This window comes from Dipodomys merriami, unplaced genomic scaffold, assembly GCF_024711535.1.
Source record: "Dipodomys merriami isolate MVZ:Mamm:240054 unplaced genomic scaffold, mDipMer1.0.p SCAF_19, whole genome shotgun sequence".
Lineage (NCBI taxonomy): Eukaryota > Metazoa > Chordata > Mammalia > Rodentia > Heteromyidae > Dipodomys > Dipodomys merriami.
Genome location: NW_027203270.1, coordinates 1,533,185 through 1,549,181, shown reverse-complemented (window position 1 = coordinate 1,549,181; position 15,997 = coordinate 1,533,185). Strand labels below are relative to the sequence as shown.

At 41.9% G+C, this 15,997-nt stretch overlaps 1 protein-coding gene across 3 annotated transcripts in view; it reads left to right on the top strand.

The window, feature by feature from the left end:
• Positions 1-15,997, top strand: part of Shisa6 (shisa family member 6) — a 295,351-nt gene that overhangs the window by 139,070 nt on the left and 140,284 nt on the right. For 2 of the 3 annotated variants that reach the window (XM_070026715.1, XM_070026714.1), the window contains exon 3: positions 4,835-4,930. The exons of the other annotated variant lie outside the window; for it this stretch is intronic. In XM_070026715.1, the coding sequence (XP_069882816.1) occupies positions 4,835-4,930 (96 nt within the window). The remainder of the gene's footprint in view (positions 1-4,834; positions 4,931-15,997) is intronic. 3 annotated transcript variants of the gene reach the window in all.

Here is a 15,997-nt window from a genome sequence, read left to right as displayed (position 1 = left end):
TTTACTAGAACTTCTTTCCTTCATGATGTTCTTGTTTATGTTAAAACTTTGGAAAGTATGGAGAAAGTAAATCATTCTAGCCCTTGGTCTCGGGTCCAGCTGAAGACTGACCTGCCACTTCTTCTATCATAGTGGTCATGAAATGTAGTCCTTGGAACAAAGGTCACCTGCTGTATCACCAGAGAACTTGTCAGACCAGAGAATTATCAGACCTTACCACTGTCCCAGTAGATCACAAATTCTAACCTGGAGTCTACCAACATTGTGCCACCCAGGGGAGTCAGGAGAATGCTCAAGAGAGGACCTCAACTCAAACAAAAGTTGTGTGCATTATTGGCCTCAGCTTCCTGGGAAACTTCTCAAAATAAGTCCTTAGGGATGGCTTTGGAAAATATAAAGGCGCCATAGAGAATTTAATGTTCAATGCCTTTGAGAAGTCCTTTTTATTTTTACTCTGTATTTTATGAAGTGTTTGACCACAGAATATTCTTTATTTCCATCTAGTACTCTGGGTCCTGCCTCATTATCCTATTTCTTTCTTTCCCCACCTCTACTCTCTCTCTTTCTGTCTCTCTCTCATATGTATTTATATCTATCTATCTATCTATATATACACACACATATCTATATACATATACACATATATATATATACATATATATTCTCTCTGTCTCTCTCTTTCTCTCAATGTTTCTCTATCTCTGTGTGTATATGTGTATATGTATGTATGGGTGCCATTCTTATGGCTTACATTCAAGGCCTGAGAATTGTCCCTTAGCTTTTTCACTTGAGGCTGGTTCTCTGCTGCTTGAACCACAGCTCCACTTCCAGCTTTTTGGTGGACTTTCCTGCCTGGGCTGGCTTCAAATCATGATCCTCAGATCTCAGTCTCTTGAGTAGTTAGGATTATAGGAATGAGCTCCTGAACTTGAATGGTACTAAGTTGAACTCTCCTAACCTAACACTTACACTACATGTCCTAGGAACACTCTTGGAGAAGAGTCATTGCACATTTGTCAGGTCATAGATGCAATCCTTGAGAAAATATGATTTTGGATTTTCAGCTAAACTTGCATGCATATCTAGGACAAACCATTATCTAGCTCTGTGAACTTGGAAACTGATCATTTTTGGTCAGGTTCTTGTGAGGAGAATGTGAACTCAATGAAGTGCAAATGTAAACAATGTAAGGACCATGGTATTTGGAGTCAGAGGACATGTGAGTGCTAGCTCACTCCTCTACCAACCTTAGCCCTTTGGACTCAGTTTTTCCACCAATAAACTAGAAGATACAAACAATAAACAACTTGCCAGATAGTATTGATTAAAACATTAAGTAAATAGTGTTGGCAAGCAGCATCTATAAACTGCAAAATACTGTAAAATGTCAATTTCTATATGTCAACAAAAAAGAAAGGAAAAAACCCAACTAAGCCATAACCGTACAAGCACTGTCTTACGGTAGCTGATCTGAAAATTCCAGTTCCCTTTTAAACAAGCGCCAAAGCACTAGAGCAGTGCTTAGTCCTAAGGGACCTTGTTCTGGCTGACAGATAAGAATAATTTGTAAGTAGCACAGGCTCTGCGTTATGTCCCATCGTCTTCAGTATTGATTTGTTTATCAAAAATTGTTATTTATAAGAAGCACAAAAATAAACCAGCCCAAGTTCTGCAGGATGTATCACAGGTTCTGAATTAATGAGATCCAAATTTATGAGGGTTCTGAATTGCTACTTCCTCTTCTTACTCTTCTGTGATTGGGTGAGGCAGATACCCACCCATTTGTTACAGAAGAAGGATACCCCTCTCTTCTTCCATCAGTAGAGAAACTTCCACAAGCCCTTCCACAACCCTGAAAAGGATGCATCTTTCTAGGCACCAGGGTACACGGGCCGTTGTCATGTGATTTTGGGTTTGGGGAGTAGCTCTTTACGGACAGTTCTGTGTACCTATAGGTGATGACCACAAGAATATTTCTTAGCCTGGCACTTGCAGCCCCTGTATGTAATCCTAGAGACTCATGAGACTGACACCTGGAAGAGTGAGGTTCCAAACCAGATCTGGCAGAAAAGTTTCCAAGACTATACCTTCAAAACAACCTGCCAAAAGCAGGGCTTGGAGGTATGGCTCAACTGGTAGAGCATCTTCTGTTTGCAGGCCAGCTGAGCAAATGAAAGGCCCTAAAACTGTTTTATTTTTGTGCTGCTTACAAATACATTTTTTATAAACAAATCAATACTGAAAATGATGGAACAGAAAGCAGAGCCTTTGCTATTTGCAAATCCATAGACAAGTCAAAAATTAATAAAAGAGTGTTTCCTACGGGAAGCTGGATCCCCTGAGGAGTGAAGTAATGTGTTCCAGTGTCAAAGGGAAAGTTCTCATGATCCTGGTAGGCTTGGGTGTCTCATCCTCCTAGCATCTCTATAAGAGGCAGAGATGAGGAGGATTATGGGTCAATGACAACTGAGCCAAAAGTTCAGAAGACTCCATCTGCTGCAATAGAAAGCTGAATGTGCTGGCATGTACCTGGCATCCCAGCTATGTGGGAAGCACAAACAGGATGATTGACATCTAGGTTAGCTTCAGCATCAGTATGAGATCCTGCTTAAACTAATGGCTGCAAAAAAGGCTGGAGGCATGATTCAAGTGATAGAACACCTGACTGGAAAGCACAAGCCCCCGAGTTCAAATCCCTTATAATCCTGATGCTCTAGATAGCAGTTATTCCAGTATGGGCCCTGGACCTCCAGCACTGGTATCAGCAGGGACCTTGATAGAAACGTAGATTCTTGAGCCCTACTTCACATCTACTGGATTGGGGCCAAGCCAATTGGGACTCCTGAGCTCTACCCAAGTCTACTGAATTGGAGCTGTCTGAATATTCTACCTTATTCTGATATGTGTTCATGCTTGAGATCTGGGCTAAGAAGAAAGCAGCCAGGACCAGACTCTGCCCTCCAGACAAAGAGAGCTGGAACTCTGGTCATAAATATTATCTAAGAAACTCCAGCAAAATGCTATTTGAATCTGCCCAAATAAACTCAACTTGTTGAAACTTATTGACACTTTCTCTTCTCACTCAAGCATAATGAGTTCTCCTTGATGGTTACACATCAGAAACCCAGAGGACACTTTCAAAATTCTCCTGTCTGAGCTGAGACTCTACTCACCTGGATTAGAAGCTCTGGAATTGGTCTGGGTGTTTATGTTAAGAGCTTCCCGGTGGTTTTACCCGGGATCCTAGGTTGAGATCTACTGATCCAGAGCACACCTGCTGAGAAAAAAATTGATTTGATTTGTATTTTCATTGGTCCTGAGCTTTTCTGGCAGACATTTATTTTACCCATTCATATGAGAAAACATATATTCATTGTAGGAAAGAAATCGCTTGTAAAATACAGAAAAGTTGAAAGGAGAAATAAATGAACACTGGCTTTTCAACTATCCAAAGGCAGTTGTCAGTATCTTTGTACATTTTCTTTTAATCTTTTCAATGTTATTTTTAATGCCCTGGTTTGAAATTTTATAGTACTGTTATCATAGTTAATATACCATTTTCTATCCATTTTTTAACTTTGTATTTTAAATCATTCTGTGTGTTATTATAATAATGAATACGATTTTTAAGACATGCTTGTGGTGACGTGAAGAAAGTGACTTTTCTTTATTTTCACTTCAGGATGGCATTTAGGGTGTTCTTTTCTCTTCACAATGCCTGAATTTTAAGCATATTGTGGAGTCCAATGTTGAATGTCAGAAGTGGAATATTAACTTCTTTCTCTTTGAATTTCCTCTCCCATGGTCCTTACCCTACCCATTGTCATTTTCCCCCCTCAACACCACAGGTAGATATCTGCCTTTGACCCATGGGGGAATATGGTCTTATTGCAGAAAGTTTAAAACAAAAAAGGAAAACACATAAATATTTTTGCCGGTGTTTTATAAACACCATTCTACTTGTCATCCTTCTCTGTAGTTGGAGTCCTCTTAAGTTGCAAGTTGGTAGTCTCCTCTGTAATGTGGGATTCTCAAACATTCACATATGCAGAGCAGCCCCCATTAGGCCTATTCCTGGATACTTTGGAAAGCAAGCAAACAGATATATTACACAAGAAAGAAAAGGAAGAAAGGCAGGGCAAGTATAAAAGGTCTCTGACTAATGGATGGTTCCATGTATGGTTATTTTATTGTTGTTCTTGTTATTATTATTATTGCTATAATTGTCTCAAAGCAGCACTCATCCTTTACTTGGAATTTCAGTCTTTTTCTGGGTTAGTAGGATATAGTATGATCATCTCTGCACATAGTTGGCGGCAGTCATGAATCACAACAACCTGATCCTGAGGGAAACAACTTATATGCCTGCGTTGCTTTGCTGTGGTCTTCTATAGGTTAAATGTGCCAAATGCAATCTCTATTTATGATGTTTCAACTCTCCATGGGTTGATTAGGATGTAACCCATTGAAAGTTGAGGAACATCTATAAAGCAATTTTCTGGTATACTTTGTGCTCAGTCAGAAATGTCCCAAACCAAGCCATTGGTTCCTCTTCCTTCAACATAACACTCTTTGTTGCATGATAATATATGTACATATATACAATTATGTATAATGTATATATGTGTATCTATGTACATTATATATATAGAAATATATTCTCTGAAATATATATGATATATATTATGTATTGTTGTTTGTTTGCCTGATGAGTTCAGCCATCTGGCTTAGTTGTTGATTTGGACACAGGTTCACCATCATTGTTGGGTGTGCTGGAGCTGTGATTGTCTTGTGTGGTGGATGCGTCAGGTAATTCTGCCCCATCTTCTTGCAGGGCATTATGGGAAGGAGGCTTACCGAAGTGGAGGACCAGATCTCCATAACTTCATCTCATCTGGATTTGTCACGTTAGGAAGAGGACACACGAAGGGTACAGTGGAAACCATTTTTTACTAAAGTACAGAGGTTGCCTAGGGAACCCGATCAGAACTAGAAAGATGACCCAGAGGCTTCCTCCAATAAATGGGGGCAGTTCTATGGCAGCTTGTCCTGGGGACAGGAATGACTAGGAAGTCTCAGGTGCAACTTTAGCAAGTGATCAACTCCCAAGAGACATCTATCATGCTCTATCCGTGGCAAGAGCAGAGTGCAGATGCCAGTGGCTTCCCTCGGGTGGGGACCACAGGCAACATGGTAGGATGTGACAGCATTTACAAAGTGTGTGTTTGCCTGGCCAGTTGGCTATTATTCCCTTCCCATTGGAAAGCCACGTTTTATAACCTCATGTCAATGAATGTTCCGTCCTGTGGGTTTCTAAGCCAGTGTGCATGTGGAGAGTTTTTACCACCCTATGTGTGTCTCTGTATAACTCTGTGATATGGACACAAAGGTAGAGGTTATGCAGACCTTTCCAGCCTCAAGATGAAAGCTAACCTAGCGTTTCTGCTAAGCTGCTTTATGACCTAGCCGACAGCTTGCAGAGCATCTGCACAGGGGAATGGAATCCTCCCCGATCCTGTCTTTGTTTAAGCAGAGTCCTACTAGTGTTGTGAGCATTCTGTTGCATCAAGGGTAACTGGATCCCTAACTCCTCTGACTGATTCCCTCCCTGACACCTGTGTGCTGTTATTATAGACCACATGTGAATCCTGTTGTCGGGATGAGCACATCCCGTCTTCCTCGGAAATATGTGTCTGTTCCAAGTGTGAGCAAACAAGGAACTCGGCAATATTTTCTTACATTCCATGCACCTGATTTTTAAATCCCCAATGTGATGTTTGTTCATCCTATATAGAAAAAAATCTGTATCTGTGTATGTATTTTCTGTGTGTCTCTTTGTGTCTAAATAAAGTTTATTGAGGATACAGGTGGCATTTGTGGCTACTAAGAACTGCTGAATCCACTTGGGACCAGCTGACTCCAGAAGGAAAAATGGGCTCACAGTTTAACCACTGAAAATTACAGCAATAGACACATTCATGTAGACTTAAACCTGCACCTACCAGCGCTTTGCTCTCCACTTCATAATAATTACCCGTAGCTAGGAAACAGACTGACCTAAAACTTAGCATTTTAAAACACAATTATTCAGTTACCATTTCTGAGGGTTGGGGTTTGGGTTATCCTAAATGTGTCTGTCATGAGTTTGCAATCACAGTGTCAGGTAGGACTGGACGATCTGAAGGGATCCAGTTCCAAGATGGCAGACTCTCATGGGACTGGCTGTTGAAGAGAGGTTTTGGTATTTCAACAAGACATTCTCTCATGAGCTATTTGAGTGACTTCATTGTATGGTGGGTATGTGTCCTTAGAGCTGGTGATCTGAGGAAGAGGGACACAGCCACCATGTCTTTGGTAACTAAGCATACTGGTTGCACACCATCATTTTGATCACATTTTATGAGTTATACAAGTCAGTCTTCCTTCGACTTTTGGTAGTTACACAGAGGCAATGAGATCAGAAGAGGAGGAACATTGAGGCCATCTTGGAGGCTAATTTTCAATTACCTACAACAGATGGAACGAAGCTACAAATCTGGTTTTTTTTTTTTCAAAGAGAACATGTCAATTCTTCCAAAACTTCTCAGCTTCCTGGTTTCACATCCATATGCCCATCCCCGATTTCAACCTGAAATCCCCAATTTCACCCTGAAATACTGAAAACTCCTCAAAATGCTGTCCTATGATCTTAGCCTCCCAAGTAGCTATGATTACAGAAGTGATTGCCTAGCTAGATGAAAAAAAAATCCATGAAAATGAAGTGCAGGAAAAGAACTACAGCAGGTTAAGAGTCCAGACAGTGCTGTGGGAGGAAGCAACACAGGCCAAGGAAGGCCTCCCAGGTAAGGTGAACAGGACCTCTGGGAAGGCTTGAGGGAATAGTTTTCATGTGTATGTGAATAATCAGAAATGAGGTCTGTGTAATCACAGGAAGCAGGGCAGAATAGCTTCTAGGACCTAAGAGTTGGGACTGCTATGAAGTGCCAAGTTACCATCAAGACAAATGGCTTCTGCCTCAAGAGGCCCTTTCCAGACCCCAAAGGAAGATCCAAAATGGATCACTTCACTCCCTGGAGAAGAGGCTGGGTAGAGACAGCCAATGTTGCGACCAAACCAGCCACACCATGAAGTCTGAGGCAGAAAATAAAGGAGAAAAATAAATGCTAAGAAGGAAGTGTGATGGTTCAGGTGTATGACACATAACCATAATTCCAGCAACAGAAGGATTGTAGTCCTGGGGAAGCTCTGGAAGAAATGAATGAAGAGATCCTACTTGAAAAAGAACTAAGGCAAAAAAGGCTGGGAGGGAGGCTGAAGTCATAGCATGCCTGTCAAGCAAGGACAAGGTCCTGAGTTCAACCTCCAGTATGACTGACACAGACTGGGGGATGGGAAGGAGGAAGTGAGAGAAGGAAAGAGAGGGAGAGAAAGACAGACAGACAGACAGACAGACAGACAGACACACACACACACACACACACACACACACACACACACACACACACAGAGACTGAGAGAGAAAAACAGAGACTGACAGACAGAGATCAACGCTGGAGAAATGTCAATACTGATGGTTGATTAGGAATCTCAGCAACAGGGGGATTTGTAAAGAGGAATCCTGGCAGCTCAAACCCCAAATCTGAGCAAAATGCTCAGTAGGGAGGGGGGAATTCTAGACTATGAACCAATGGGACTTGCTTTATCATTCACTCCCTGAGAAGAGAATGATGCTGAAAATTGTTTTTAACATTGAGAAAACGTACAGACTAGTCAATGGTTTGGGGTTGATGGTCGAATGGACATAAGATGGCAAGGTAAAAGCTTCCTGGTGGATGTGATAGTTTAGGGTATAGCTTTGGGTAATTGCAAAGGCTAATGGGGGAACAGTAGGAGCAAGGGACTGTAGGAAGTAGACATGAACGCTGAATTCAGAGACCTCCTTCAGCTTCTTCAAGCTCTCCATTGATCATGGGCTTCCCTCTCAGCACTCTCCTCCAAGTCTGGCTTTACTGTTGTTGTTTTTTCCCCCCAGAAGCCCTTCCCTATATGCACCTGCTGGTCTGCTCCATGGTAGCTTCATGGGAGCAGTATTTATCTCTTCCTCCAGTCACTTGTCTGAGCACCACTGTGGCCCTGGCTTCTGCAAGAATTGACCAGGTCTTATAGAAAGGGAAGGAAGAATGTGGATACAGGGGCCTCCATGGAACTTCAGGCTACCACTTGACTCTGAGCCAGACTCTCAGATCCGCAGTGGATTGTGGTGAAGAGTTCCCTGAGCTATATGACTAAAGGAATCCAGCTTAGAAATTTTCACAGTCTGGAGAGCAGAGCCAGGGGAGTGAGTGGGTTGGACTATACTAAGGTATTTGAAGACCGGACTCCAGATAAAGCACAGAACTCAGAAGGCATCCTGTCTCCATGGAAACGGTGAGGCAGAAAGTGTAGCAAGGGAGGGAGGGTCAGGGAAGGCTTGCCTAAGAATGGCCTCTAGGAAGCCAATACTACTTGGGAGCAATCTTTCCTATGCTTCTCCATGAGACAGGGGGGACAGGCAGAGTGTAAATGGAGCAGGGAGGGACTCAGGATCACTGCCAAGAGCAACAAAGTTCTAAACTATCTACTGGTGGTTTGATCTATTTATATGGGACAACTCCCTTGTGTAGCCTCTGCTGCTTACTCTGCTGATTAATGTCTGAACACCATAAACTCCAGGTGCCCAGCTTTATCAAAAGTATTTCACATGATCCTGAACAGCACTTAGGCACTGGTATAATTCCTTATTTTGTTTTAATCAAATCAACCTCACCCAAGTTGCTTATTGTTAAAAAAAAAAAAAGGAAAACACTGATGGCATCAGAATAAAGGATGGATGTACATGAATGGTGAATTCCATCCTCACCCATCTCCCAAGATAAGTACTATCCAGTACAATAAAAAGATACAAGGGGAAACAAACCTTGGATACTTGTGTGTAAACTCTGCCATTTGGCTCATCATGGAACAATTATTCTACAAAATTCCCTTTGGTATGTATGTCTTGTGACTCAGAACGCCCACGACCTTCTAGAAAGCTAAGAAGGATGCTATCACTTTCTCCATCTGGCCCAGGATTCTGTCCCCACCTAGAACAGTGTCAGCAGCCATAAAACCTTGCAGGTTGATAGGAAGATCACTGTGTCCTGCACCCACTCCCTTCCTGAGTCACCCACAAAGTCTACTACTAAGCCAGGACCACCTGATCGTCTCCAGGAGACCCCCCTTGAGGAAATAGGCCTGGCACTAGGAAAATCAGGTTCTCAGTTGGTCAAAGAAATGAGTATCATCTTGCTGGTTCACCTCATCCTAAGACAGTTTTTGAGCTGGAATAGTACACTGGGCAAGTTGTGATGACACATGTTCATAATCCCTGCTTTATAGGAGTTGGAGATAGGAGGACTGTGGTTTGAGACCAGATGGAGCAAAAATAGTCAAGTAAAAGAAAAGAAAGAAATGAAAAAAAGAAAAACAGAACATATGGTGGTACCTGCCTGTAATTTCAGCTACTCAGGAGGTGGAGGGAGGAGGATCATGGTCTGAGGCTCCTCCTGGGAATCAAGTATCTTTATCCTATCTGCACATTAAAGTACAGTAAAACCAAAAGGAGGAAATCATGGCTCACGTGGTTCTCTACTTACCTAGCAAGCATGACGTCCTGAGTTCAAAACCAGGTAATGCATTAAAGTCAAAGGAAATAAATGTTACACTGAATAGAATGTTACCTAAACTATGCTGCAGCTTAATAAATGGTGTCAAAGAAAAAACTTCCCATCCATCAGCCATATGTCCATAGGTCCATATGCTGAGTCCTGTTCATTACATGACATTGCTTCATGCTTGCTTTGGGGCCTGTATCTGGGTAGCTGGACCAGTCTATCTCCTTATATCCTGAGTTGATATAAGGAGAAGAGAAATTGTACAGGGCCAAGGATGAGTCTCAGGATGCACTGCTGGTTCTGTTACCTTGGAAAGTTTCAACTCTTTCCCCAAAAGAGGAATCCCTTGGGTACAGCTAGATCTCCCATAGCCTCTACCAACAGAACAATAGAGAGGACATTTGAATCTGGGGCTCATGAATGTATCCCTGACTCCTTAGCTTCCAGGCACCTGACTACTTTTTGATCAAACATGAATCCTGTTTCAATCTGAATATTAGTATTGTCTACAAAATCTTCTTTGGGAAAAGACAGAAAGTCAAGTCCCTCTGTTTCCCCAGAGGCTGGCTTACCCAGCCAGCACACTGCTGCTCTTCTTGTCTTCCAACCGCTCACTCATGCCAGATCTAAGCTTCCTCTTGCAATGACCTTTGGCTCAAGATGGCCTCTTAAGATTTGTGGTCAGTGCAATGTCTCGGGCACTGTTCTTGGCACTGGCCATTCAAGTTGAGAACCATCCCCCCATTCCCAAAAGCCAGCCTTTGGCATTTGCTTTTCCTTCTCCTCGACTCACTGCCAAAGAGTCTCACGATCCCTTACAGCTAAGTTGTGGGCATCAGTCAAGAACCTAGGGTCTGTAGCCAGGAGTAGAGGCCTTCTCCATCTATACTTGCCAGGATCTCATGGTGGCCAAAAAGTGGAGCATTAAGACAGAGAGTTCTTCAGCACATCACAGTCTGGGTCACAACTATATTATCTATGGCTCTGCTTCTACACTGATTATGAACATGATGGAAGAAGGAAATTTCAACCATTGCTGCCTAGGGTCACAGTCGAGTCCACTTTCCCCCAAACGGTGATTTAAACCTGCTTATGCTGTGACTGTGAAAGAAACAAAAAAAGGAATGGCAAAAATAAGAGAGTTATTATGGGGACACAGGCTCAACTCCTGGCCTCATCACTTGCTATGTGACCTTGATCTCTATGATATCCATCTTAAGAAAAGTCTGCAGTACCACCTGCCTGCCAGAGCTGTTATGGAGATGGGAAGAGAAACAGGCACCCAGGCACAAAGCATCCCGGCTTTGAAAGCTGTAGAATAGCAAGGCCAGGCACAATAGTATCACTTGGGAGCTGGTTAGAATGCAGATGCTTGCACTCCACCACGCACCAAGCAAATCAGAATTGGCATTTAAATAAGATCTCTAGATAATTCACATGCACATTAAAATTTGAGAAGCACTAGTATATATATATATATATATATATATATATATATATACCTCTATCTCTATATCTATATCTATCTATATAGATACATAAATTTTGTAAGAAAGTCCTTGCAGTGGTCTTCAAGATCTCTTTTATTTCTGAGAAGCATTTGTCCCTTAATCTAGGAAGCCAGGTTGTCTTATAGATGAGGAGCAAAATAATTTGAAGCAGAGGAGTACTTGGGCTTGAAGGGGTGATAGAAAGGGATTCCTTAGGAACCCAGTGAGCAGATTCCAGGACAGCTCTGGAATGATATGGGAAATGTAGTTAAAAAGGGGCAGGGGAAGGTTGAAGGTAATGTCCCCAGCCCTCCCAGGCACAAACGATGGATTAAGTTAAAAAAAATGTCTAGAGGAGCTAGAAATGGAAGGGGGATGATGGGAAGAATCAGTGGGTGCTACGGTGTACCTGGATGGGGGAATGTTTAAGTGTGTCATGGCACAGTAAGGTGACTGACTATAGATAACGCATAGAGCTACAGGTGGCAATCCTAATGTTTTATCATAAAGAAATGAGTAAGATGTGCTGGGCTAGGTTGTAGCTCAGTGGTAGAGCACTTGCCTAGCACATGCAAAGGCCTGTGTTCAATCCCCAGCACCAGAAAATATAAACCAGCAAGTAAATGTGTGGGGAGATAGGTAATTTAACCTGATTTGAACATTTCACGATGGGAAAAGGATACCCCATTAATATGTGCAGTTTTTGTGTACCCATTGAAAAATAAATTTAATTAAAACTGTCTACCTTTAATTAAAACTTTCTACCTTTCTGTTTTTAAGAACAAAATGGAGTTGGAAGTCAGTGGCTCATAGCTAGCTTCTCCGGAGGCTGAGATCTGAAGCTAGCAGTTCAAAGCTAGCCTAAGCAGGGAAGTCCATGAGACCCTTATCTCCAGTTTACCACCAAAAAGCCAGAAATGGATGTTTTTCAAGTAATAGAGTACTAGCCTTGAGTGACAAAGCTAAGGGAAATCATCCAGGCCCTGAGTTCAAGCTCCAGTACCTGCGCGCGCGCGCGCGCACACACACACACACACACACACACGCATATGCACACATGCAGAGAGAGAGAGAGAGAGAGAGAGAGAGAGACAGACAGACAGACAGACAGACAGAGAAAGAGAGAGACAGAGACTGAGATAGAGAGAACAGAATTAAGCAGAACAAATACATAAGGCCTCTGTGAAGCCTTTGTGTGTGATTGATCCCCACATGAGCAGAGCTAGGTGTAGTAAATGGATGTTTAACTCCCTTGGCCTCTGTTCCTCCCATTGAGAATGCCATCCTCCAGTGACTCATTGCGGAAATGGTTCAGAGAGCAGAGCTCATGGAGCCAGTGCTTCACCCAACTGTGGCCCCAGTTGCATGGTATTGGATCACAGCTTCCTCAGGTAACCATACATGGAGGATTGGTGAGCCCTTTGTTACCTGATGTTGTGGGATGGTTTCAGGATAAGGCACCTCTTGGGCATAAAACTACCACACAGAATAAAACAGAATTTTCCCTCAAAGGTAGCCTTTGCATGTAAGCCCCTCCCCTGCCCTGACCTCTGTATTCTGAGTGGCTTTTTGCCTGCATTCTTCAGTGGCAGCCTGAAGAGCATCTTGATCTGAGCATGGTGTTGAAGAAAGATGTTCACACCTGAAGGCCTTTTGACCAACAATTCATAAATGTGCAGTCTGGCTTCAGAGGGACCGGAGCTTATACACTATTCATTCCTTGAATAGGATGAATGTCCGAATCTTGTTCTCTTCATCTGTGTCCCAGTGAATCATTTCTGCTTTTGCCCTGGGAGAATCATTCTGGGGGAGCATAACGGTTTTCTACTTTTTATAAAGAGCAATTGAAGGCAGATGTCTGCAGTCATTCAACTTTAATGTACAGGGCATGGCACAGGCTCCAGCTAGAGTGGATTCAATAGAGATTATACTTGTGCAGAGGAAATCATGCATTCAGAGCAAGAAAGGAACAGAAGGCCAAAAAATGTGGATAATGAAACAATGAGGGAACAGAGTACACAGAGAAAGTACCACATGCCTACAGCTGAAGGAGCTTGATTCTTGGCAGCTCTGGACAGAAAACAGGAGTGGTGGCAATCGAGCCAATGAATAAAATGAGCAGTCTTCTCTGCCCTCTCATAAAAGAGATGAGTTCTGGGAGGTTCTGGTTATTTGTCCCTCTGCCTATGTTTGTATCTCTAATTCTGTCACTTAAACTTTTCCTTTAGCGGTAAGGCATTCCTTGTCTTCAAGAGACTCCCTTTAAGAGGTCCCTACATTTATCAAGGTGGGTTCTTGTTTGTGATTTTACAACTATTATGCTGGGAAGGCCAAAAGTCACAATGCTGCATGGGCTTTTAATCCCAGTGTGCCTTTTCTCTGCTGTTCCCACCTCTTCAGTTTCTCAAGCACAGCCCTACACAGTGCCCACGGTCATTGGTATCTTTCCTCCAGCACCCACCTCCACATCCATTATTGTTGCATTTCTGATGGTGTGCATTGGTCTTCTTTGTAGTCAGCCTTCCTCCCTTCCTTACCATCCAAAAAATTTGCAAAAAGCCTCCTCTGTGGGACTCTATTCTTGTCCTTTCTTCCCCCACATTGTGCCTTCTACTGAGCAGTCAGAATGATCTAACTCACTCGACTCTGCTTTAACCTGGCTTAATCCAGTTCACCCGTCTTTGCCTAACAGCTCAGAACTATTGTGACTTCCTATTTTGCAAAAGCTCAAAGGCTCTTTATTGAGCTAGAGTATTAAATATTAACATCAACTTTTCACAACAAAGCATGCCCATCATAAAAATACTGACTGACTTCAAAACTTCACTGAACATCCTCTTCTACTCTCCCTATTATTCCCTGTTGACAGCAGGATTCAAGGCAAAGCACTCAACGCCCTGTACAGTCCTGCTGCAGCTTATGACTTGAAGCTATCTTTTTTTCCCCTGTTAACTACACACTAGCATTTACTTTATTCCTACTCTTCCTTCCTTGGAGTCTATCTGCCTGGAATAGTCTTCACTGTCAGTGTTTATAGGACCAGTCCACCTACTGTTCAGGTCCTTGCTTGAATTTGGTCTTCTATGTTTGGCCCTCGTCCCAATCCATTCTGTACTATTCTAACAGAATATCATAGACAAGACCAGTTAATAACAATAGAAGTGTATATATCCAATTAGTTCTACAGGTTGGGAAGTACAAGGTTGCGTCCATTGAGCTCCTTGACTGCCAGCTCCTTTCCAGTTGGGCTTCTGTATATGAAGGCTCTTGTTTACGCTGGGTTAATTTGTATCCTCTTTCTTCAGTAGCCTCTTTTGTGGTTGGAATTCTTTTTACCAATAGCATTCTAGGGACTATTATTCATATGCACATGGAGTCCATTTTATTTCCCTTTTCTTTCTCTTTTTGATTATTTTTAAAATTGTTATTGGAAAGGTGATGTAGAGAGGGGTTACAGTTATATAAGTCAGGTAATGAATATATTTATTTTCTTTATTTTTTGAACAGTGTCACCTCTTCCCTCTTTTTTTCCTGGTTTTCCCTCTACTTCTCTATCTTTACACTGCTAATTAATTTACCTGGACCGATTGCATTGGCTTCACACAACTAGTACAGATTGAGTAGCAGTAGAGAAAAAAGCACATTCTTGCTCCAAGAACTTTCCTAAGGTATAGTCTCAGGGCGCCACTAGATAGATAGAAATTGTAGATAGCTAGGCAGATAGTGGGTAGATATACAAATACACAGTTGTGTGTTGACAGACTAACTCATGGTGAGAGTATTCCTTAATTCCTTTTCCTTAAGATTTTAATTTTTCATTAATTTCAAATGAGTATTCAACTATCATCCAACTTTAAAAAAACAAACAAACAAAACAATAACAACAAGCAAAAACAAAGTGAGGGAACAAAGAAGCAGCAACTTATTAAAAACAACTCAGAAAGTATGAACGTAGGATTATAACCAGGCAAACTTTCCTTCAAATGTCCTGGATATAGAGTAATTGTTTAAAATATAAGAACTCAGAGAATTCTGTATCTAGGAACACTTTCTGGATAATCTGTTGGAGGGGATCTTCATCCAACAAAGAGATAACTAGACAAAGTTCATAGAAAAACTAAAGATAGGGGACATACATACATATGCATACATATGCACACACATACAGGGATTAAAACAGAAGTGGACTGGACCTGGTGGCTCACAGACTGTAATCCTAGCTACTTAGGAGGCTGAGATCTGAGGATCATGGTTCAAAGCCAGCCTGAGTAAGTGAGACTCTTATCTCCAATTAACCACCAAAATAGCCAGAGTGGAACTGTAGCTCAAGTGGTAGAGTGTTAGTCTTCCTTCAGTGAAAGAGCTCAGGGACAGTGCCCAGGCCCTAAGCTCAAGCCCCACGACTGTCACAAAAACCAACAAACAAAAAAGTGGTTTTGTGGTTCTGAAAGTAGACATTATGTAATATTGTATGTGATAAAGAAGAAATGTTTCAACTAAAAATAAATGTAAGTTGGTCAAGAGGCCAGAAACAGCCTAAGCTACAATGAGAAGCCATGTCTCAAAGGGGAAAATATGGAGGAAGGAGAAAGAAAGTAAACAGAAAAAGTAAAGCAAACATACTGATTGGTGCGTTGGCAAGAAGTCTGTGTTAAAGAATATCAGTACAAATTAATAAACTAGATAAAAAGTTGTATTAGACAGCATTAAGTAGAAAAATAATTACCAGAAAACAAACAAGAAGTACTAAATACCACGATTAAAAAAATAAATTAAATTGCAAAACCTTCATGTCCTCAAGGAACAAAACCCATA